The sequence below is a fragment of the Bombina bombina genome, chromosome 1 (assembly GCF_027579735.1).
Source record: "Bombina bombina isolate aBomBom1 chromosome 1, aBomBom1.pri, whole genome shotgun sequence".
Classification (NCBI taxonomy): domain Eukaryota; kingdom Metazoa; phylum Chordata; class Amphibia; order Anura; family Bombinatoridae; genus Bombina; species Bombina bombina.
This window is the reverse complement of record NC_069499.1, coordinates 491214589-491236585: the sequence shown is the minus strand read 5'-3', so window position 1 is coordinate 491236585 and position 21997 is coordinate 491214589. Positions and strand designations below refer to the sequence as shown.

The 21997-nt window shown below is 41.6% G+C and overlaps 1 protein-coding gene across 1 annotated transcript in view; it reads left to right on the top strand.

Annotated features, from left to right (window-relative positions):
- Positions 1–21997, top strand: part of PGAP1 (post-GPI attachment to proteins inositol deacylase 1) — a 703705-nt gene that overhangs the window by 291156 nt on the left and 390552 nt on the right. Inside the window, exons 17-18 of the mRNA XM_053698557.1 lie at positions 1846–1897; positions 2017–2083. Of these exons, the coding sequence (XP_053554532.1) occupies positions 1846–1897; positions 2017–2083 (119 nt within the window). The remainder of the gene's footprint in view (positions 1–1845; positions 1898–2016; positions 2084–21997) is intronic.

The window sequence follows — 21997 nt, the reverse complement described above, 5'->3', positions numbered from 1 at the left end:
AAACCAGAGATAGATCTCATGGCGTCTCGCCAGAACGCCAAACTTCCTCACTACGGGTCCAGATCCAGGGATCCGGGAGCGGTTCTGATAGATGCTTTGACAGCACCTTGGAACTTCGGGATGGCTTATGTGTTTCCACCCTTCCCGCTGCTTCCTCGATTGATTGCCAAAATCAAACAGGAGAGAGCATCTGTGATTCTAATAGCGCCTGCATGGCCACGCAGGACTTGGTATGCAGATCTAGTGGACATGTCATCCTGTCCGCCTTGGTCTCTACCTCTAAGACAGGACCTTCTGATACAGGGTCCATTCAAACATCAAAATCTAACTTCTCTGAAACTGACTGCTTGGAAATTGAACGCTTGATTTTATCAAAACGTGGTTTTTCTGAGTCGGTTATTGATACCCTGATACAGGCTAGGAAGCCTGTTACCAGAAAGATTTACCATAAAATATGGCGCAAATACCTATACTGGTGTGAATCCAAACGTTACTCCTGGAGTAAGGTTAGGATCCCTAGGATATTGTCTTTTCTACAAGAAGGTTTAGAAAAGGGTTTATCGGCTAGCTCATTAAAGGGACAGATCTCAGCTCTGTCCATCTTGTTACACAGGCGTCTGTCAGAAAATTCAGACATCCAGGCCTTTTGTCAGGCTTTAGCTAGGATCAAGCCTGTGTTTAAAACTGTTGCTCCGCCATGGAGTTTAAACTTAGTTCTTAACGTTTTACAGGGTGTTCCGTTTGAACCCCTTCATTCCATTGATATAAAATTGTTATCTTGGAAAGTTCTATTTTTAATGGCTATTTCCTCGGCTCGAAGAGTCTCTGAGTTATCAGCCCTACATTGTGATTCTCCTTATCTGATCTTTCACTCAGACAAGGTAGTTCTGCGTACTAAACCTGGGTTCTTACCTAAGGTTGTCTCTAACAGGAATATCAATCAAGAGATTGTTGTTCCATCCTTGTGTCCAAATCCTTCTTCAAAGAAGGAACGTCTTCTACACAATCTGGATGTAGTTCGTGCCCTCAAGTTCTACTTGCAGGCAACTAAAGATTTTCGCCAAACTTCTTCCCTGTTTGTCGTTTATTCTGGACAGAGGAGAGGTCAAAAAGCTTCTGCTACCTCTCTCTCTTTTTGGCTTCGTAGCATAATACGTTTAGCCTATGAGACTGCTGGACAGCAGCCTCCTGAAAGAATTACAGCTCATTCCACTAGAGCTGTGGCTTCCACTTGGGCCTTTAAGAATGAGGCCTCTGTTGAACAGATTTGCAAGGCTGCAACTTGGTCTTCGCTTCATACTTTTTCCAAATTTTACAAATTTGACACTTTTGCTTCTTCGGAGGCTATTTTTGGGAGAAAGGTTCTTCAGGCAGTGGTTCCTTCTGTATAATGAGCCTGCCTATCCCTCCCGTCATCCGTGTACTTTTGCTTTGGTATTGGTATCCCAGAAGTAATGATGACCCGTGGACTGATCACACATAACAGAAGAAAACATAATTTATGCTTACCTGATAAATTCCTTTCTTCTGTTGTGTGATCAGTCCACGGCCCGCCCTGTTTTTAAGGCAGGTAAATATCTTTTAAATTATACTCCAGTCACCACTTCACCCTTGGTTACTCCTTTCTCGTTGATTCTTGGTCGAATGACTGGGACTGACGTAGAGGGGAGGAGCTATATCAGCTCTGCTGGGTGAATCCTCTTGCATTTCCTGTTGGGGAGGAGTTATATCCCAGAAGTAATGATGACCCGTGGACTGATCACACAACAGAAGAAAGGAATTTATCAGGTAAGCATAAATTATGTTTTTACGAACGTGATCTTTACCATATATATTTTCATGCAGATTTACCAGGGATTTCATATTGACATTGAGAAGAAATGTACAGAACCTGGAGGTAAATGAACATAATGGGTACAATACTTACTGTGTCATTTGTTTAGTGCTTGGGATACTAGCAAATTGCACAATGTTTAATCATATGGCTAAATCTGTCTATTCCATTATATTTTACAGAAACAAAGTCTAGTATTTACAGATTTCAAGTGCCCTGGTCTCATGAGGATCTCATTAGGACATCAAGGTATATATGTATATATATTTGACTTTATTATTATTATTATTATTATTATTATTATTATTATTGTTTTGCATGTTAAATAGATCAGAATAATTACTGAAGGTTCAAAACTATGAATAACTTGAATATTATTTTAGTACCAAAGCAACATCTTTATTAATGATTTCCAAAAAAGCTCTGTATAGAATTTTGAGAGGAAAATTGTATATCTTATAGCACTCTATTCCAATTTTACCACAATAAATTCCAGATGAATTTTTTTTTTTTTGCACTATTAATCCGGATGCAATAATTTAAATGTAACCTTTATTTATAACTAGGCGATAAGCCTGCCTAGAGGGCGGCCTATTTAAAAAAAAAAAATACAAACCCCCAAGCTAATATTAAAAAAAAAAAAAAAACATTTAAAATTACAGAAAAAAATAAACAAAGCTATCAAAAATAAAAAATTTAAACCTAAACTAATACCCTTATAAAAATAAAAAATCCCCCCAATTTTAAAAACACCCCCTAATCCAATACTAAACTACCAATAGCCCTTAAAGGGGCCTTTTTTAGGGCATTGCCCTAAATTAAACATCTTTTACTTAAATTTTTTACCAATTACCCCATAAGAGTAAAGCCCCCCACCCAACCAACCCCCACAAAATAAAAAATAAGTCTAAAAAAACCTAAGCTACCCATTGTCCCTAAAGGGACATTTGTATGGGCATTGCCCTTAAAAGGGCATTTAGCTCTTTTACTCCCCTTAAAAGGGCAATCAGCTCTTTCGTTCCTAAGATATGGAGAGTCCACAACGTCATTCCTATTACTAGTGGGATTATCACTCCTGGCCAGCAGGAGAGTCAAAGAGCACCACAGCAAAGCTGTTAAGTGTCACTCCCCTACCTATAATCCCCTGTCATTCTCTTTGCTGCCGAAGGTATAGAAAGCCAGGGTCGGTTACTCTGTTCTTTCTTTTTCTAAAGGTCTCTGTAAGGAGTATGTGTCCTTTCACGCCTTGTGAGCTGTCTACCTGCCTGACAGCAGGTAATTGCTTTTGTCTTTTAGGTATGGAGACTTGCACTTAAGAAGATTATCTGCTTTATTTATATGGGGCATTAAATCCTTAAAGGGACAGTCAAGTCCCAAAATAAGTTTCATGATTCACATAGGGCATGTAATTTTAAACAACTTTCCAATTTACTTTTATCACCAATTTTGCTTTGTTCTCTTGGTATTCTTAGTTGAAAGCTAGACCTAGAAGGTTCATATGCTAATTTCTAGTTTTTCACCACTAGAGGGCGTTAGTTCACGTGTTTCATATAGATAACATTGAGCTCATGCATGTGAATTTACCATGGAGTCAGCTCTGATTGGCTAAAATGCAAGTCTGTCAAAAGAACTGAAATAAGGGGGCAGTCTGCTGAGGCTTAGATACAAGGTAATTACAGAGGTAAAACGTGTATAATTATAACTGTGGGTTATGCAAAACTGGGTAATTGGTAATTAGGGGATTATCTATTTTTTAAAACAACAAAAAGTCTGGTGTTGACTGTCCCTTTAAGGAAGGATTTTTTTCTGGCAGAGAATGTATGTGACATGAGACTTAGGGTTAATTCTCCTTTAATGGGATTTAAGGGGTTAACCTAAAATGTTTGGTGGCTCAATTTAAGGGTTAATTCTACTTTATGGGTTTGAAGGAGATAACTTAAAATATTTGACTTAATTTTATATGTTGTGCTTATTGTCTGTGTATTAAGCAGAAAGCATTTTAAGAAGCAAATGGTGTTTTCTACTTTCTATTTATTTAAACTCCGGAGGGCTTGTTAGAGCAGACCGGTAATTCTGTTTCAGTCAGTTTACAGTTCCGGTTAGACTCTGCTTCAGAAAATGCGTGCTTTTTCTTTCTAATGCGCAGTTTCTGATTCAGCCAGTCACATGATCGATTCTCTTCTGCTCTTAGACAGCCCGGAGCGGTGTCGGCTGTTAGTTGTTTGTTCTGTGTTAGCGGCTGCTTTCTTCCTGACAAGTTTTCTTTCTCTGGTGATGCAGGTAGGGCACCTCAGTCTGCTGAGGTGCAGAGGTACTATTTGATGGTTAGGTTTTGGAGCGCTAATCCGCTTAGAGTAAAATTTAAAGTGACAGTGTAAATTAAAAATCTTTTTTGTCTATTGGCATTCCAATTTCTCTGGGTATCCCTTAAGCTATAGTCATGGAGCAGGAGTCTGTTCCGATGGACAAATGTTTGTGTCTTGAGGCCCAAATTGTGTTTCCTATGCAATTTTGTTCCTCATGTTTAGAAAGGATTTTGAAATGCAAAGACAAACTTTTTGTTTCTGAGCCTAATGTCTCTCATGATGATGCTGTTCAGGCAATGCTACAGCTTTCTCCTCTCACGTCCCAAGCCTCAATGGCGTCACATACAGTGCTCTGCAGTTCCTCTCAGCCTCCTGGAGGAGTTTATTTGCCTGCAGATTTTGCTGCACAGGTCTCTTCTGCAGTATCTGCAGCATTATATTCTTTTCCTATGCTGGGAAAATGCAAGAGAAAAATTAGATACTTGTATATAGTAAGGTTTCTGTTCCACCTACTGCTATGCATGTTGCCCTCCCTCATAAGTCTGATGAGGAGGATACGTCGATAGCCTCTGAGGGTGAAATCTCAGATTCGGACAGTAATTCTTTCATGATACTGAAGAAGTAAGCTGCAGCTTTAAGCTTGAACACCTTCATGTACTGTTAAAGGAGGTATTGGCTACTGTGGACGACTCCGATACTTCTGTCGTCGTCAACCCTAAGAAATCTAGTAAACTTAATAAGTACTATGATGTTCCTTCCTCTGTGGAAATGTTTCCTGTTCCAGACCGTGTAACGGAGATTATTTCACAGGAATGGGCGAAGCCAGGGATACCTTTCTGCCCGTTTCCTGTTGCTGACTTCATTAAAGATTCATGGCGCACGATGCCTAATGTAGAAGGGGCTATTTCTACTCTGGCCAAGAGAACTACGATCCCTATAGAGGATAGCTGCTCCTTTAAGGATCCCATGGACAAGAAGCTGGAGGCTTATTTGAAAAAGATGTATGTTCATCAGGGGCCTCATTGGCAACATGCAGTTTGTATTGCCACAGTCGCAAATGCGGAATCTTATTGGTGCGATGCCTTGTCTGAATCAATTATAATAGACACTTCGTTGGAGGAGATCCAAGATAGGATTAAAGGACTCAACCTAGCCAATTCCTTTATTTCTGATGCTAACATACAATTTATTAGACTGTGAGCCAAGACGTCTGGCTTCACTGTCTTAACCCGCAGGGCTTTGTGGCTAAAACCTTGGTCAGCTGATGTTACCTCTAAGTCCAAGCTTCTGGTGCTTCCTTACAAGGGTAAGACCTTGTTTGAACCTGGTCTGGCAGAAATAATTTCTGATATCACAGGTGGATAAGGGTCTTTTCTACCACAAGGCAAGAAGAACAGACCTAAAGGACGTCAAAGTAAATTTACGTTCCTTTCGTAACTTCAAACAAAAGTCTTCCTCTCTCTCTTCCAAGCAGGAACAGTCCAAGTCTTCTTGGAAACCTAATCAGTCTTGGAGCAAGGGGAAGCAATCAAAGAAACCCGCAGCTCAGTCTAAGTCAGCATGAAGGCTCTGCCCCTGGTCCAGGATCGGATCCAGTGGGGGGCAGACTTTCTCTGTTTTGTCAAGCTTGGATACAAGATGTCCCAGATAATTGTGCTGTGGACATAGTATCTCATGGTTACAAAATAGAATTCAAGACTTTTCCTCTCAGGGGCAGATTTTACCCCTCAAGATTATCTGCAGTCTAGGTAAAAAGAGGCATATTTGAACTGCGTTCTGGACCTTTCTTCCCTGGGAGTGATTGTTCCAGTTCTAATAAGGGAACAGGGACTAGGATTCTATTCAAATCTGTTTGTGGTCCCCAAAAAAGAGGGAACTTTTCGACCCATTCTAGACCTAAAGTGTCTCAACAATTTTCTCAGAATACCTTCCTTCAAAATGGAAACCTTTTGTTCCATTCATCCTTTGGTTCAAGAGGGTAAGTTCATGACGACCATAGACCTGAAAGATGCGTATTTTCATGTTCCTATCCACAGGGATCATCACAAGTTCCTAAGATTCACCTTTCTAGACAAACACTTTCAGTTTGTAGCTCTTCCGTTTGGCCTTGCCACAGCTCCCAGAATTTTCTCAAAGGTTCTGGGGGCTCTTTTGGCAGTGATCAGGTTTCAGAGGAATTGCAGTGGCACCTTACCTGGATGACATATGGATTCAGGCGCCATCTTTTCAACAAGTAAACTCTCATACAGAGATCTTGTTGTTTTTTCTATGTCCCCACGGATGGAAAGTGAATCTGGAAAAGAGTTCCCTTGTTCCAGCTACAAGGGTAGTTTTCTTAGGGACCATAATAGATTCCCTATCTATGAAATTTTTTCTGAAAGAGGTCAGAAAATCCAAAATTCTCTCCTCTTGCCTCTCTCTTCAGTCTGTTTGGCCGTCAGTAGCTCAATGTATGGAGGTAATTAGTCTGATGGTCGCTTCTATGAACATCATTACTTTTGCTCGATTCCATTTGAGAGCTTGGCAGTTATGCATGCTCAGACAATGGAATGTAGACCATTTGGATCTGTCTCAGAGGATAGATCTAGATCAGTCGACAAGAGTCTCTCTCCCGTGGTGGCTTTCTCAGGAACATCTGTCTTAGGGCACAAGCTTCCGGAGACCTTCCTGGGTGATAGTGACTACGGAAACCAGCCTGCTAGACTGGGGAGCAGTATGGGACTCGTTAAAGGCGCAGGGACTATGGACTCGGGTGGAGTCTGCTCTCCCCATAAACATCTTGGAGTTGAGAGCAATTTAAAATGCTCTGAGGGCTTGGCCGCAATTGTCCTTAGCCCGGTTTATTATCAGGTTCCAGTCGTACAAAATCACCTCAATGGCTTACATCAACCACCAGGGAAGAACTCGGAGTTCCTTAGCCATGAAGGAGGTGGCACGGATTATCCAGTGGGCGGAAGCTCACAATTGTTGTCTATCTGCAATCCACATTCCAGGAGTGGACAACTGGGAAGCGGATTTCCTGAGCAATGATATAACAAAGATGGTGGCGCTGTGTCAGTCCCCGGGGATGATGCTGCTCTCGTCTTCAAAGTACCTAAATTGCTTTCACCTCCAAGATAAAAGGCTCACAATAGTGTATCGGGTTTTAAACAGTTTGTAGTCGCAATAATTAGAGAATACTCATGAGATTGATGTTTGCAATAAAGGCTGATTTTAAACTGCAAACAGGCGAACTTCAGATGCAACTTCAAATATTTATAAAAAGTACAGCTCAATGCGTTTCGGTTAAAAATAGCCTTTATCAAGAGCATATCAAGAGCATAAGTTAAAAGCAATTGTGAGCCTTTTATCTTGGAGGTGAAAGCAATTGAGGTACTTTGAAGATGAGAGCAGCTTCATCACCATGGAGGTGACACAGTGTCGCCATCTTTGTTATATCATTCCTCTACTTACGGTCTGGGAGAACCAGGACTGGCAGCGAGCACCTAAAGGGAAGTGCCTACATATTTCATACTTTACCTTTCCTGAGAAGACAGACATTTCATCCCGGGGAGTGGGCTCTCCATCCGGAGGTGTTCTTCAGGTTAACCCTCAAATGGGGGGTGCCGGAGTTGGATCTGGTGGCGTTTTGGCAGAACGCCAAGCTTCCAAGGTACAGTTCAAGGTCAAGAGATCCGCAGGCCGCTCTAATAGATGCTCTGGCGGTTCCTTGGGATTTCAGTCTAGCATACCTGTTTCGTCCGTTTGCGCTCCTTCCACAAGTCATTGTTCATATCAAACAGGAGAGAGTGGTGGTAATTCTAATAGCTCCTGCATGGTCTTGCAGGATCTGGAATGCAGACCTAGTGAAAATTTAATCTCTGCCACCCTGGAGGTTTCTTTTAAGGAAGGACTTTCTAACTCTGGGTCCGTACCTCCATCCAAATCTCGTTTCTCTGAAGCTGACTGCTTGGAGATTGAACGCTTAGTTCTGTCTAAGCATGAGACCATGATCCAGGAAAAATTTACCATAAGGTATGGCGTAAAAACCTTTTATTGGTGTGAATCTAAGGGCTACTCTTGGAGTAGGGTCAGGATTCCTAGAATTTTGTCTTTTCTCCAGGAAGGTCTGGAGAAAGGGTTGTCAGTCAGTTCTCTGAAAGGTCAGGTTTCTGCATTATCTATTTTGTTACACAAGCGTCTGGCGGATGTGCCATATCTTTTTGTGAGGCCAGAATCAGGCCTGTGTTTAAACCTGTTGCTCCTCCTTAGAGCCTTAATCTTGTTCTTAACGTTTTGCAGCAGGCTCCGTTTGAGCCAATGCATTCCATAGATTTTAAGTTGCTATTTTGTTAGGTTTTGTTTCTTATTGCTATCTCTTCTGCTCACAGAGTTTTGGAACTCTCAGCTTTGCAGTGTGATTCTCTTTACCTTATCTTTCATGCAGATAGGGCGGTTTTTCGTACTAAATTGGGGTTTCTTCCTAAAGTGGTTTTGGATAGAAATATTAATCATGAAATTGTTTTTCCTTCTCTCTGTCCCAATCCTTCTCATAAAGAACGTCTGTTGAACAACTTGGATGTTGGGCATGCTCTAAAATTCTACCTAAGGGCGACTAAGGATTTTCGCCAGTCTTCTGCCCTTTTTGTTTGTTTCTTATGAAAGCGTAAGTGTCAAAAGGCTACTGCTACTTCTCTTTCCCTGTGGTTGAGAAGTATAATTAGTTTTGCTTATGAGACTGCTGGACAGCAGCCTCCTGAGAGTCCTAGTGGAATGAGCTGTAATTCTGTTTCCTCTTCTTGGGCTTTCAAAAATTAAGCTTCTATGGAACATATTTGCAAGGCTGCAACTTGGTCCTCTCTGCATACTTTTTCTAAATTTTACAAATTTGATACTTTTGCCTCGGCTGAGGCCTCTTTTGGGAGAAAGGTTCTTCAAGTGGTGGTGCCTTCTGTTTAGGTCTGCCTGTCTTGTTCTCCCTCCCTATTTATTACGTGTCCTCTAGCTTGGGTTTTGGTTCCCACTAGTAATTGGAATGATGTTGTAAACTCTCCATATCGTAGGAAAGAAAACAAAAACAGAATTTATGTTTACCTGATAAATTACTTTCTCCAACGGTGTGTCCGGTCCACGGCGTCATCCTTACTTGTGGGATATTCTCTTCCCCAACAGGAAATGGCAAAGAGCCCAGCAAAGCTGGTCACATGATCCCTCCTAGGCTCCGCCTTCCCCAGTCATTCGACCGACGTAAAGGAGGAATATTTGCATAGGAGAAATCATATGATACCGTGGTGACTGTAGTTAGAGAAAATAAATCATCAGACCTGATTAAAAAACCAGGGCGGGCCGTGGACCGGACACACCGTTGGAGAAAGTAATTTATCAGGTAAACATAAATTCTGTTTTCTCCAACATAGGTGTGTCCGGTCCACGGCGTCATCCTTACTTGTGGGAACCAATACCAAAGCTTTAGGACACGGATGATGGGAGGGAGCAAATCAGGTCACCTAGATGGAAGGCACCACGGCTTGCAAAACCTTTCTCCCAAAAATAGCCTCAGAAGAAGCAAAAGTATCAAATTTGTAAAATTTGGTAAAAGTGTGCAGTGAAGACCAAGTCGCTGCCTTACATATCTGATCAACAGAAGCCTCGTTCTTGAAGGCCCATGTGGAAGCCACGGCCCTAGTGGAATGAGCTGTGATTCTTTCAGGAGGCTGCCGTCCGGCAGTCTCATAAGCCAATCTGATGATGCTTTTAAGCCAAAAAGAGAGAGAGGTAGAAGTTGCTTTTTGACCTCTCCTTTTACCAGAATAAACAACAAACAAGGAAGATGTTTGTCTGAAATCCTTTGTAGCCTCTAAATAGAATTTTAGAGCACGAACTACATCCAAATTGTGCAACAAACGTTCCTTCTTTGAAACTGGATTCGGACACAAAGAAGGCACGACTATCTCCTGGTTAATATTTTTGTTAGAAACAACTTTCGGAAGAAAACCAGGTTTAGTACGCAAAACCACCTTATCTGCATGGAACACCAGATAAGGAGGAGAACACTGCAGAGCAGATAACTCTGAAACTCTTCTAGCAGAAGAAATTGCAACCAAAAACAAAACTTTCCAAGATAATAACTTGATATCAACGGAATGTAGGGGTTCAAACGGAACCCCCTGAAGAACTGAAAGAACTAAATTGAGACTCCAAGGAGGAGTCAAAGGTTTGTAAACAGGCTTGATTCTAACCAGAGCCTGAACAAAAGCTTGAACATCTGGCACAGCCGCCAGCTTTTTGTGAAGTAAAACAGATAAAGCAGAAATCTGTCCCTTCAAAGAACTTGCAGACAATCCTCTCTCCAAACCTTCTTGAAGAAAGGATAGAATCTTAGGAATTTTTATCTTGTTCCATGGGAATCCTTTAGATTCACACCAACAGATATATTTTTTCCATATTTTATGGTAGATTTTTCTAGTTACAGGCTTTCTGGCCTGAACAAGAGTATCAATGACAGAATCTGAGAACCCTCGCTTTGATAAAATCAAGCGTTCAATCTCCAAGCAGTCAGCTGGAGTGAGGCCAGATTCGGATGTTCGAACGGACCTTGAACAAGAAGGTCCTGTCTCAAAGGTAGCTTCCATGGTGGAGCCGATGACATATTCACCAGATCTGCATACCAAGTCCTGCGTGGCCACGCAGGAGCTATCAAGATCACTGATACCCTCTCCTGTTTGATCCTGGCTACCAGCCTGGGAATGAGAGGAAACGGTGGGAACACATAAGCTAGGTTGAAGCTCCAAGGTGCTACTAGTGCATCCACTAGAGTCGCCTTGGGATCCCTGGATCTGGACCCGTAGCAAGGAACCTTGAAGTTCTGACGAGACGCCATCAGATCCATGTCTGGAATGCCCCACAATTGAATTATTTGGGCAAAGATTTCCGGATGGAGTTCCCACTCACCTGGATGAAATGTCTGACGACTCAGAAAATCCGCTTCCCAATTTTCCACTCCTGGGATGTGGATTGCAGACAAGTGGCAGGAGTGAGTCTCCGCCCATTGAATTATTTTGGTCACTTCTTCCATCGCCAGGGAACTCCTTGTTCCCCCCTGATGGTTGATATACGCAACAGTCGTCATGTTGTCTGATTGAAACCGTATGAATTTGGCCTTTGCTAGCTGAGGCCAAGCCTTGAGAGCATTGAATATCGCTCTCAGTTCCAGAATATTTATCGGGAGAAGAGATTCTTCCCGAGACCAAAGACCCTGAGCTTTCAGGGGTTCCCAGACCGCGCCCCAGCCCACCAGACTGGCGTCGGTCGTGACAATGACCCACTCTGGTCTGCGGAAGCTCATCCCTTGTGACAGGTTGTCCAGGGTCAGCCACCAATGGAGTGAATCTCTGGTCCTCTGATCTACTTGTATCGTCGGAGACAAGTCTGTATAATCCCCATTCCACTGACTGAGCATGCACAGTTGTAATGGTCTTAGATGAATTCGCGCAAAAGGAACTATGTCCATTGCCGCGACCATCAAACCTATTACTTCCATGCACTGCGCTATGGAAGGAAGAAGAACAGAATGAAGTACTTGACAAGAGCTTAGAAGTTTTGATTTTCTGGCCTCTGTCAGAAAAATCCTCATTTCTAAGGAGTCTATTATTGTTCCCAAGAAGGGAACTCTTGTTGACGGAGATAGAGAACTTTTTCCAACGTTCACTTTCCACCCGTGAGATCTGAGAAAGGCCAGGACAATGTCCGTATGAGCCTTTGCTTGTGGTAGAGACGACGCTTGAATCAGTAAGTCGTCCAAGTAAGGTACTACTGCAATGCCCCTTGGTCTTAGCACCGCTAGAAGGGACCCTAGTACCTTTGTGAAAATTCTTGGAGCAGTGGCTAATCCGAATGGAAGTGCCACAAACTGGTAATGCTTGTCCAGAAAGGCGAACCTTAGGAACCGATGATGTTCCTTGTGGATAGGAATATGTAGACACGCATCCTTTAAATCCACCGTGGTCATGAATTGACCTTCCTGGATGGTAGGAAGAATTGTCCGAATGGTTTCCATTTTGAACGATGGAACCTTGAGAAATTTGTTTAGGATCTTGAGATCTAAGATTGGTCTGAATGTTCCCTCTTTTTTGGGAACTATGAACAGATTGGAGTAGAATCCCATCCCTTGTTCTCCTAATGGAACCGGATGAATCACTCCCATTTTTAACAGGTCTTCTACACAATGTAAGAATGCCTGTCTTTTTATGTGGTCTGAAGACAATTGAGACCTGTGGAACCTCCCCCTTGGGGGTAGCTCCTTGAATTCCAGAAGATAACCTTGGGAGACTATTTCTAGCGCCCAAGGATCCATAACATCTCTTGCCCAAGCCTGAGCGAAGAGAGAAAGTCTGCCCCCCACCAGATCCGGTCCCGGATCGGGGGCCAACATCTCATGCTGTCTTGGTAGCAGTGGCAGGTTTCTTAGCCTGCTTACCTTTGTTCCAGCCTTGCATTGGCCTCCAGGCTGGCTTGGTTTGAGAAGTATTACCCTCTTGCTTAGAGGATGTAGAACTTGAGGCTGGTCCGTTTCTGCGAAAGGGACGAAAATTTGGTTTATTTTTAGCCTTAAAAGACCTATCCTGAGGAAGGGCGTGGCCCTTACCCCCAGTGATATCTGAAATAATCTCTTTCAAGTCAGGGCCAAACAGCGTTTTCCCCATGAAAGGTATGTTAAGCAATTTGTTCTTGGAAGACACATCCGCTGACCAAGATTTTAGCCAAAGCGCTCTGCGCGCCACAATAGCAAACCCTGAATTTTTCGCCGCTAATCTAGCTAATTGCAAAGTGGCGTCTAAAGTAAAAGAGTTAGCCAATTTAAGAGCGTGAACTCTGTCCATAATCTCCTCATAAGAAGAATCTTTATTGAGCGACTTTTCTAGTTCATCGAACCAGAAACACGCTGCTGTAGTGACAGGAACAATGCATGAAATTGGTTGTAGAAGGTAACCTTGCTGAACAAACATCTTTTTAAGCAAACCCTCTAATTTTTTATCCATAGGATCTTTGAAAGCACAACTATCTTCTATAGGGATAGTAGTGCGTTTGTTTAGAGTAGAAACCGCTCCCTCGACCTTGGGGACTGTCTGCCATAAGTCCTTTCTGGGGTCGACCATAGGAAACAATTTCTTAAATATAGGGGGAGGGACAAAAGGTATGCTGGGCCTTTCCCATTCTTTGTTAACAATGTCCGCCACCCGCTTGGGTATAGGAAAAGCTTCGGGGGGCCCCGGGACCTCTAGGAACTTGTCCATCTTACATAATTTCTCTGGAATGACCAAATTGTCACAATCATCCAGAGTAGACAACACCTCCTTAAGCAGAGCGCGGAGATGTTCCAATTTAAATTTGAATGTAATCACATCAGGTTCAGCTTGTTGAGAAATTTTCCCTGAATCTGAAATTTCTCCCTCAGACAAAACCTCCCTGGCCCCCTCAGACTGGTGTAGGGGCATGTCAGAACCATTATCATCAGCGTCCTCATGCTCTTCAGTATTTTCTAAAACAGAGCAGTCGCGCTTTCGCTGATAAGTGGGCATTTTGGCTAAAATGTTTTTAATAGAATTATCCATTACAGCCGTTAATTGTTGCATAGTAAGGAGTATTGGCGCACTAGATGTACTAGGGGCCTCCTGTGTGGGCAAGACTGGCGTAGACGAAGGAGGGGATGATGCAGTACCATGCTTACTCCCCTCACTTGAGGAATCATCTTGGGCATCATTTTCTCTAAATTTTTTGTCACATACATCACATCTATTTAAATGAGAAGGAACCTTGGCTTCCTCACATACAGAACATAGTCTATCTGATAGTTCAGACATGTTAAACAGGCATAAACTTGATAACAAAGTACAAAAAACGTTTTAAAATATAACCGTTACTGTCACTTTAAATTTTAAACTGAACACTCTTTATTACTGAATATGTGAAAAAGTATGAAGGAATTGTTCAAAATTCACCAAAATTTCACCACAGTGTCTTAAAGCCTTAAAAGTATTGCACACCAAATTTGAAAGCTTTAACTCTTAAAATAACGGAACCGGAGCCGTTTTTATATTTAACCCCTATACAGTCCCTGGTATCTGCTTTGCTGAGACCCAACCAAGCCCAGAGGGGAATACGATACCAAATGACGGCTTCAGAAAGCTTTTTCTATGTATCTGAGCTCCTCACACATGCATCTGCATGCCTTGCTTCCCAAAAACAACTGCGCATTAGTGGCGCGAAAATGAGGCTCTGCCTATGATTAGAGAAGGCCCCCAGTGAAAAAGGTGTCCAATACAGTGCCTGCCGTTTCTTTAACATAATTCCCAAGAATAAAATAACTCCTCAAAGCTATAAACTATTAAAAATGCTTATAAATCAATCGTTTTAGCCCAGAAAAATGTCTACCAGTCTTTAAAGCCCTTGTGAAGCCCTTTATTCTTATTTAATAAAAATGGCTTACCGGATCCCATAGGGAAAATGACAGCTTCCAGCATTACCAAGTCTTGTTAGAAATGTGTCATACCTCGAGCAGCAAAAGTCTGCTCACTGTTTCCCCCAACTGAAGTTAATTCCTCTCAACAGTCCTGTGTGGAAACAGCCATCGATTTTAGTAACGGTTGCTAAAATCATTTTCCTCTTACAAACAGAAATCTTCATCTCTTTTCTGTTTCAGAGTAAATAGTACATACCAGCACTATTTTAAAATAACAAACTCTTGACTGAAGAATAAAAACTACATTTAAACACCAAAAAACTCTAAGCCATATCCGTGGAGATGTTGCCTGTGCAACGGCAAAGAGAATGACTGGGGAAGGCGGAGCCTAGGAGGGATCATGTGACCAGCTTTGCTGGGCTCTTTGCCATTTCCTGTTGGGGAAGAGAATATCCCACAAGTAAGGATGACGCCGTGGACCGGACACACCTATGTTGGAGAAATTTATACTTACCTGATAAATTTCTTTTGGATATGGAGAGTTCACGACCCATCCTTTATTAAGACAGTTTTGACTAAACCTCAGGCACCTCTACACCTTTGTGTTATTCCTTTTCCATTTCCCTTCGGTCGAATGACTGGGGATTATGGGTAGGGGAGTGACACTTAACATCTTTGCTGTGGTGCTCTTTGCCTCCTCCTGCTGGTCAGGAGTGATATTCCCACTAGTAATTAGAATTACATTGTGGAATCTCCATATCCAGAAAGAAAGAAATTTATCAGGTAAGTATAAATTTTGTTTTTACAGCCCAAAAACCCTTAATCTAAAAAACTAAGCCCCAAATAGTTACTCACCGTTCCTGAAGTCCGGCAGTGAAGGTCTTCTTCCAGGTGGCTCCATCATCTTCTATCTTTATCCCGAGCAAAGGCGGCACGGCAGTGGGGAGCGGTCTTCCACGATGCGCGAATCCGGTGTGGCGGTCTTCAGTGGCGTGGAGGCTCTTCTTCATCCGATCTCCGGCATACACTAAAAATTAAATGAAAGGTACCACATTCAATTTGGGGTACCTTACAGTCCTATTGGTTTAAATGTCCTTCTTATTATAAGGAGAGTCCACGGCATCATTCCTTACTGTTGGGAAATATTGAACCTGGCCACCAGGAGGAGGCAAAGACACCCCAGCCAAAGGCTTACATACCTCTCCCACTTCCCCCATCCCCCGGTCATTATTTGTCTTTCGTCACAGGAGGATGGCAGAGAAGAGTCAGAAGATTTTAGAGTAGTTCCTTAGGAGGGGTATCTGCCCTTCGATATGGGACTGGAGTTTTAAGTAGTCTTGTCAGCCTCTCAGTGAGAGCACTGACGGACATTAGAGTCTGGAGATTGTCAGTATATGGCCGGGTTATAATACAATTTATTTAATAATTATTCTTTAAAAATAACCCCCAATTAAAATGCATATATGAAACAATTAAAATCAATATTTATTCCTAAGTACCGTATTTTTCGCTCCATAAGACGCACCTGACTATAAGACGCACCTAGTTTTTAGAGGAAAAAAAAACAAGAAAAAAAATTTAATTTGAATCAAATGGTGTAGAACAAGTAAGAAATTAAATAAACCACATAAATAGAGACACATGTTATCATGACAGATGGTAAGGATACATGAACCAGGACAGAAAGCAAACAATAAATCACCTCACAAAGCAGTCCAATGCATGGACAGAATAGAATCCATAAATCGAAAAGCACATCATCAGATCACATCTATCAACCATTAATCTTACCTCAGAAAAACACTTTAATGCCCCTCACGGTGCTAAATATTGGAAACTGACAAATGTCTGTACAGAACAGCATAAATACCTACAACAATAGTAGGAGCTCGCAGTACTCCAAGATCAAAGTACATCAATGGACACATAGCCATCAGCAGCATGCAGAAAATCCAGATGCTCACTTAAACAAAAAGAGAAGTGTACTGCTGAGGGGCCCCCATATTACCTTTATCAGAGAATCTAACAGTCTAACATTAACTAAGGAAGACCCAGTTTAAAAGGCTATAGGCCGTGAAACAATCGCTGACAAACTCTAGCACTGTATACCAAATACATACCACTAATAGTGAACGCTAACCATACAGTGTGACAGCCCACATGAGTACAAAAACTAGAACCGGCATACGTGCGAAATATATCACAAGCTCACATACCCCAATCAAACATATACACAAGGTTCTGGCCTCACAGCGTGGTGGATAACATAGTAAACATACCATCTCCAGTGCGAACAGCACAACATACTACAGCGTGTGTCGCCGGGCTCCCAATGAAGGATTCGAAGATACCGGATGTAAGAACAGAGGAAGTTAAGAAGGGAACTCCCAACTTGATCAACCAATCACAAGGGCGCAATCTCACACACCTCTAAATACGAACCGGCCCACAGGGCATAGTTACAACAATCACAGAAACAAAATAGACTACCCGCGCCGCGCACAGGGAAGCACTTCAACAATGAGGCAAATAGATATACAGCCCTGGAGAAAGTCAAATTAAAAATTTATAAAGAAAGAGACACAAAACAAAAGGGCAATCAGTCAAACATGAATAGGTACACATACCTGAGACCACCATATGCAACACTATAAATGGGGGTCTCACACAAGTCAAAAAGTGGAACTCCTCAGATTAACCATGAAGCAAAAGTTAAATACTGCCCACAAGATATTACTGGGGCGTCAAAAAGTAAAAGAAAACAAGAAAAAGTAAAAGGTTATCAAGCGGAGCGGTGGCAACATTAATATCATACACTATACACAAACTGAGGAATCCATACCGTCCTGGACCAACCGATACATGATACTACACGTAGTGTACCCATACTGATCCTGTCCTGACTGACCAAAATTCTGGTCCATTCTGCCAGCGTCCTCCAGGAGTCTGAAGCCACATTCACTTCATTTTTTTAAAATCAAAGGCCAGTCACATTCGCTCCATATGACACACAGACATTTCCCCTTACTTTTGAAGGGGAAAAAAGTGCGTCTTATGGAGCGAAAAATACGGTACTTTACGATAAATTAAAGTTATAAACACATTGAATTATATTTATAGAAACCCAGCTTATGAATCAAATGATGCACACTTATGCTGTTATAAGATCCTTACAAAGATCATAAAAGATGAACCTTTACAATATACCATATTCACAATGAATTGCATTAAAATCAGAGTTGCATTTAAAATACCACAATAAAATACTAGAATCTTCTGTTAATAACTAATAACTCTAGTTCAGTGCCCAATATGGATTACCAAATTACTATGCTTAATTAAGAACTACCAGGGATTTAATCACAATAACCAGTTTATGTACAGTTCTGAAAGAGTTCACTATAATGACTGACTAATAAATCTGGAGTGCAAAACCCTGTCTAGCAAATAAATTATTTTTATCTACAATAAGTAGTTAAACTATACAGGACTATGAACATAAGCTTAAAATACCAATTGTGCTCTTTAAATTACTAGCTTCAATTACTGTAGCAACAATGAATGTATTTGTTTTAAAATATTAAGGTTTAGTCACTGCTATACGTTACCACATTAATCAAGTATTTCAGCTTTCTCCAATAAGTTCAATTTCACCTCATAAATTAAAAGAATTATTCTTTGCAAGATGGATGAAAATTAGGTCCAGACTTGCTTTATAGACTGGATTCCAAGGCAACAGTTTGTCAGTCAAATTCAGCAGCAGAGACCTTTTTTTCTCTTGCCTGAGGCTATATCGCGTGATATAACCCCACACCTTTTTTTTCTAATCATTAGTGAAACCTGTCTTTCCATTGGCCCTCGGAGGCTTGTCCCTCACTGGCCCTTGGAGCTGAAACACCTGATTGGCTTTCTGGGAACATTTGGCCATTCAATACCACAATCTCCCTTGGCTGCAATTCCTGCTTAATCTTGATGGAAGCAGACAACCAGAAATAGTTTCATATTTAACACTGCTAACAGTAAACTATACATTTAATTGTATATTTTTTTAAATACTATATTTTCTAGTATTAATAAGTCATATGTTCCACATGTATTGGATTATGTCATACTATTTACCCTGACTAGATATATATTCCACTTCTAATATCTGAAAAATGCGTTAAAAAAAATTCTATGGAAAGATTTAAAATGATTATAATACCTTCATCATGGACTCAATTACTTTACATGTGATGTGTGAGCGGCCGCTCCAAGCTCTCCGGTCGGCGTCGACTTGCTGGCTCAGGCGGATGACATCATAGGCGTTACCGTATCTACAGCTGCATAAACAAATGTACTCACGGTGACAGGGTGCTATGCCAGGGAGGCAATGAATCAGATTGCCAATTATTGCAACATAGAAAATGAAAATTCTGGCAGCACTTAGCGTTAAAAACTTCAAAAATCTTTATTTCCAATTAAGGCATACAGGTATAACACGGAGTAAATGTCTTACGCGTTTCACGCCCCCTAGTGGCGTTTCATCAGAGATTTTTTGAAGTTTTTAACGCTAAGTGCTGCCAGAATTTTCATTTTCTATGACTCAATTACTTTCTCAGTTATCATCTTAATATCACATACATACCTTGAGATCAGCAACCAGATGTGGTTTCATATTTATTACTATCCCATATAAATATTTAATATCTGTATATCTCCTGATGAGTGTATAACACATATGATATTATTTAAAACACCAATTATATATGTACTTACTTATTAGATGCCTGAAAAATATAAGAATGTGTTATCCATTAAATTTATTACAAACCTGAAATGCATTTCTCAGATCCATGGAATTATACATTTTTATGTAGTATTGAAAATTATACATGTTTGTATTTTAAAAATGAATTTCAGTTACAATACAATATGTGTTTCTGCTTGGCTCAGTGCAGATGTGTATCCAACACAGCAGGGGTAATCAAATCTTGCTATTTTCCCTATGAGACGTCTGTCTGAGGTTTGTGTATTCAAACACAGCAGGGGTAATCAACCTCCGCATATACTTAAGCCTCAAAGAGATTTTTCCAACAGACAAACCATTTCTGTTTATTTACAGGGGTCATTATCTGATAACCTTTTATTTCATAGAAGAAAGGTCAGGAAATCAAACTTTAAACAGAGCCATGTGATAAAAAAAATATCTTTGAAATAAACTGGCTTCCCTAATTGAACCAAATGTTTTTCCCTTTCTCACGTGTCTTAAAAAGCAAGGAGGTGTTGCTTTACCCAGCCAAAATCATTTGCCAGAGAGAACTGTAATTTATAGTAAATAATAAAATTGATGCAACCAGTTTCATATATAAGGAACCCTATGGTCTTATCATGTATAAATAATATATATATTTATATATATATATATATATATATATTATTTAATAACACTCGCAGATATCCTAACAAGATGCAGGGAGAGTCTTTCTGCGAAACAATCCAGACTGCCGGCTAACAGCTCCTAAGCAATCAGTGTTGACGAGTTTCACTGCCTGCTTGTTTTTTCTCACACAAGTCCATGTCAGAAGCAATGCTACAAGACTGTCACACACTTAAGAGGCTGTGTTTATGTTCCACAGCGTGGATTCTGGTAAGATCGTTTACATTTTTACATATGTTGAAAACGTTAGAAGACAGGGTCACAGTGTGGCTCCTTTTATAAAATCATGGATTAATATCTCCTGAGGGGGATTATTGAACAGTGGGGTTTAATCAAATGTGATGCTTTGATTTTATGTTGCTTTATGTGTGAGATTTTATATGGCTTATAGGCTGTTTGTTATAGGGCTGGAACGCATATGTTTTTACTTTCACTTTAAGTGCTGCACAGCTTGTAGCTTGGCACGCTTTTTCTGATAGCAGGGGCGGTCCTGCCTTGCGCACCATGTGACCGGGAGTGGTCTCACTTTTATTTCCTCCTATTTGACCGAGCTGGCTGTTGGAGAAGACGCTATTTCTCTGTATTATCTGGTTCTAGGAGGTGGTGAGTGCCCCAGCCATTGGGAGTATAAAGGTGCAGTTTTTATGAGAAATAAAAATCGTTTAATTTCTGTGTCCTACTGTCATTAGCTTAAGCTATGGAGGATTCTGAGATACTAGAGGGTACTCCCTATTTTCCAAATAGTAAAACCTTTTTATATTGTGAGGAGGCCTTGGTATGCCCGTCCTCTCAACTATGTTCAACATGCCTCGACAACGTTATTCGGTCAAAGAAGGTTAACCCCTTTAGTACCACTGAGCCATCCATGAAGATATTTCTAAAATACCAGAGACGTTGCAAGCTTGCTTCGGCATGTCTTGCCCTCCGGACCTCCTTAAGGCCCTTTGTGGCTAAGTGTATGGAGGTGATTGGTCTCATTATATCCAGCATGGACATCATTCCCTTTGCCAGGTTCTGTCTCAGACCGCTGCAACTGTGCATGCTGAGGCAGTGGAACTGCGATCATTCAGATCTGTCTCAGCAGATCTCTCTGGACAACCGGTTGAGAGAATCGCTCTCTTGGTGGCTCTGTCCAGATCATCTGTCCCAAGGGACATCCTTCTTAAGACCATCCTAGGAGATTGTTACTACGGACGCAAGTCTATTATGATGAGGAAGCTGTTTAGGGTGCTAAGAAGGCACAGGGCCTGTGGTCTCAGGAGGAATGCTCCCTCCCGATCAACATTCTGGAACTTTGTGCAATCTTCAATGCTTTGAAGGCTTGGCCCCTTCTGGGTTCGTCCCGGTTTATCAGATTCCAATCAGACAATATAACCTCGGTGGCTTACATCAACCATCAGGGGGGAACGAGAAGCTCCCTAGCAATGAGGGAGGTAGCTTGAATTCTGGAGTGGGCGGAGGCACTCGGCTGTTCGCTGTCAGCGATCCACATTCTGGGTGTGGACAACTGGGAAGCGGATTTTCTCTGCAGACAATCCTTTCATCTGGGGGAATGGTCTCTCCATCCCAAAGTGTTTGTGGAGCTATGCAACAAGTGTGGGATGCTGGAGATGGATCTCACGGCGTCTCGTCTCAATACCAAGCTACCCAGATATGGGTCGAGGTCCAGGGATCCTCAGGGGAAGCTAATAGATGCATTAGCAGTACCTTTTCCCGCCGTTACCACTTCTTCCTCGTGTAGTGGCCCGCATCAAGCAGGAGCAGGCATCAGTGATACTGATTGCTCCATCGTGGCCGCAAAGTTTGTGGTTCGCGTATCTAGTCATCATCTCCTCCGTGGAAGTTAACTTGTCACAGGGATCTGCTAGAACAATGTCCCTTTGTTCATCAAAATCTAGATTCTCTGAGGCTGACTGTGTGGAGATTGAACGCTTAGTCCTAGCCAAGAGAGGGTTTTCTGAGAGGGTGATTGATACTCTTATTCAAGCTCGTAAGCCAGT